Source organism: Olea europaea, unplaced genomic scaffold (genome assembly GCF_002742605.1).
Source record: "Olea europaea var. sylvestris unplaced genomic scaffold, O_europaea_v1 scaffold15036, whole genome shotgun sequence".
In the NCBI taxonomy this organism is placed as follows: Eukaryota; Viridiplantae; Streptophyta; class Magnoliopsida; order Lamiales; family Oleaceae; genus Olea; species Olea europaea.
Window position 1 is genome coordinate 1 of NW_019232610.1, and position 2648 is coordinate 2648.

The 2648-nt window shown below is 34.7% G+C and overlaps 1 protein-coding gene across 3 annotated transcripts; it reads right to left on the bottom strand.

Annotated features, from left to right (window-relative positions):
• Positions 1-6: 6 nt before the first annotated feature.
• On the bottom strand, positions 7-1625 carry LOC111376427 (G-type lectin S-receptor-like serine/threonine-protein kinase At2g19130). 3 transcript variants are annotated; one of them, XR_002699480.1, is made up of 4 exons: positions 1134-1625; positions 747-827; positions 450-660; positions 7-353 (listed from the first exon to the last, which is right to left on the bottom strand). XR_002699480.1 is itself a non-coding variant. In XM_022999390.1 (2 exons), the coding sequence occupies exons 1-2, from the start codon at positions 1306-1308 to the stop codon at positions 593-595; spliced, it is 243 nt and encodes an 80-aa protein (XP_022855158.1). In that variant the 5' UTR covers positions 1309-1625; the 3' UTR covers positions 450-592. The 3 variants fall into 3 exon arrangements, 1 of the variants encoding a protein (XP_022855158.1); XR_002699479.1 differs by having other exon boundaries at positions 747-1620; XM_022999390.1 differs by lacking the exons at positions 7-353; positions 747-827.
• Between the last annotated feature and the right edge of the window lie 1023 nt (positions 1626-2648).

Consider the following 2648-nt stretch of genomic DNA (forward strand, 5'->3'; position numbering starts at 1 on the left):
AAATCTGAAGAGTATATGTACAAGATCATTACAATCATATAAGATATGAAAAGTTTAATTTTTTTCGTGCTTTCAGTAGTCTCGGTGTAATTATATCATTTTAAGTGACACTTACTAAGTTCCTATGACTTTATTGGTGCTTGCCTCTGTTCCTTTGCCCACAACAATTATTGCCAAACCATAGTCTGAAATTTTGGGGTTCATCTCTCCGTCTAACAGAATGTTGCTTGTTTTCAAATATTTATGAATTATCCTTAACCTTGAATCTTGATGAAGATAAATAACCCCTCTTGCTATCCCTATGATGATGTCAAACCGCTTCTTCCAGTTTAGTAACGTACATAATTTTTTATCTAGTATTTGCCAACCAAAAAAATAAAATAAAATAAATTATTATTAGTTAAAATGAAAATTGCAAATATAAATCATATCATTTTCCATGAACTAACCAAATATAAAGGCATCCAAACTTTTGTTGGGCATGTATTCATAGAGTCAGATCTTTTCATTCTCCTTCATGCAGTAGCCCAAAAGGCGAACGAGGTTTCGATGTTGAAGCTTTGCTATCAATACAATTTCATTTTGAAATTCGTTAATGCCTTGCAAAGAACAGCTTGACAACCTTTTCACTGCAATTTCTTGCCTTCCAGGAAACATTCCCTACAAGATTAGTGAGCTAGAATCAATACTTAAGGAAGCACAAACAGTGTTGTAGCAAACAATTATGGAGAGAACAATAGTTAAACCTTGTAAACAAGACCAAATCCCCCACGTCCAAGTTTTGTATGTCTGAGAAGTTTTCGGTAGCAGCTATTATACTTTCCCAACTGCAGAAAGGAACACTGACACCACTCTTGTTGTCTCCCTCCAACCTATTTGAGGAATTTTTGGTTTCAATTTGCAACGTGTCCTTGTTCCTAGAGTTGCCACTACAGAATCTGAGGTTGTCAAGTTTACATTTGTAGACCAAATTGAAACCTGGGACTCATCCATAAGCACCAAATTCCCATGTAAAATCTTAAGTTCTGCAGAGTTCATGTCTGAAATGGGTGTCTCCCTATTTGCTACCCAAACTATGGTCATTGGACTAATATTTTTGTACCAAATTCCTATATAATAACTGGAAGAAGTACCTGGTTTGAAGAATCCCAGTTCAAAAGTCCCACCAGAAGACACGATTGTCTGTTTTCCAGAGAGAGATTTGTTTGCTCTAATGCTGTCACCTCCAAGGGAAAGATTGATGTTAATATAGAAACATAGGAAAAACAACATGGAGAAAATGAAACAACGAGTGTTCTTTGTGATCATAGCTGCAGAAGATGTGTGTAGGACAAGGAGAGAGAGTATGAAACAAGAAGTGTTTTTTTCAGGTGCATACTATTCACGAGAAGGAAAGTCGTGCACTAATACTTTTCCGCTTCTACTAGTCAAATGATTTTTAATCCATGAAGATGTGGAGAGGAGAGAGTTATGTCGAGTTGGACTTAGGGATACACAGGCAGACAGAAATGAATTGGGGTTGTTGAGTCAACTTGCTTTGAGAATGACAAATTATGTTGTGAATCAATACATTTTGAGCAAATATGTATTCCATAATCTCCATTAATCAATGGACCACATGAAAGTGAGCAGCGTTGGTCTTCGGGGCTGGGGCCAGTTTCATAAATTAGGCCCCAAAGTTGTTGAATGTTATAAATTAATTGGTCATTAATTTACAAACCAAAAAAATTAATTATGTTAGTGGTTTAAAGAAGGAGTAATAACCCTTCTCATTTTTTCAAGCGTTTGGCCAACTCCATTTAATGTTGGTGAAGTTATAATTGTACAAAAGTAAAATATTTCGTGTAGAATCCCAGTTCAAAAGTCCCACCAAAAGACATGATTCTCTTTTCCAAAGAGTGATTGGTTTGCTCTGATGCTATCATCTCCTAGGGAAAGATTGATGTTAATATAGAAACATAGGAAAAACAACACAGAGAGAATGAAACAAGTGTTTATTGGGATCATACTTGCAGTAGATGTGCGTACGGACAAGGAGAGAAAGAGAGTATGAAACAAGAAGTGTTCTTTTTCAAGCGCATGCTATTTACAGGAACGAAAGTCATTAACTAAAACTTTTCCACCTCTACAAGTCAAAAGAAGGGGAAAAAAAAGGGGAGAAAAAAAGACGGCATTTACGGCGTACAAAGGCATGCCATAAAAAGCCAATCCTTTTTTTTTTTTTTTTTTACAAACATGACATGCTCAGTAGGTACGCCGTAAATACCTTAACCAATTGATTTTTAATGGCATACATTTATCGCATGCTGTAAATAGTCTATTTTTACGGCATGCCTTAGATGCACAACATAAATGAATGCTGTGAAAAGCTGAGCATGTCATGTTTGTAATAATTGTTTTCTTACTATTTTTTTCTTTCAAAATTGTTATGATAGAAACTAATCTGAACCGAAAGAGATTCGATTATGGTTCAATTCTAGTAATTACATAAAATTGAATTCCATTGACAAAAAATTATAATATTATTGATACTTCTAGTTCTTGGAATATTCAGATTGAACCATCAGATGCTCATCCCTAAGTTTCATAAAACCTATAACTACTATTGACTTAGAATGTGTTTGATTGACTTTATTTTTCATGAAAAA

What these genes read in the sequence shown, in the direction of transcription:
- LOC111376427 (XM_022999390.1), bottom strand. Translation starts at nt 1,308, where the DNA reads ATGATCACAAAGAACACTCGTTGTTTCATTTTCTCCATGTTGTTTTTC. An exon ending in ACTGGGATTCTTCAAACCAG is followed by an intron (nt 661 to 1,133) that starts GTACTTCTTCCA and finishes CTAATCTTGTAG; the next exon opens with GGAATGTTTCCTGGAAGGCA.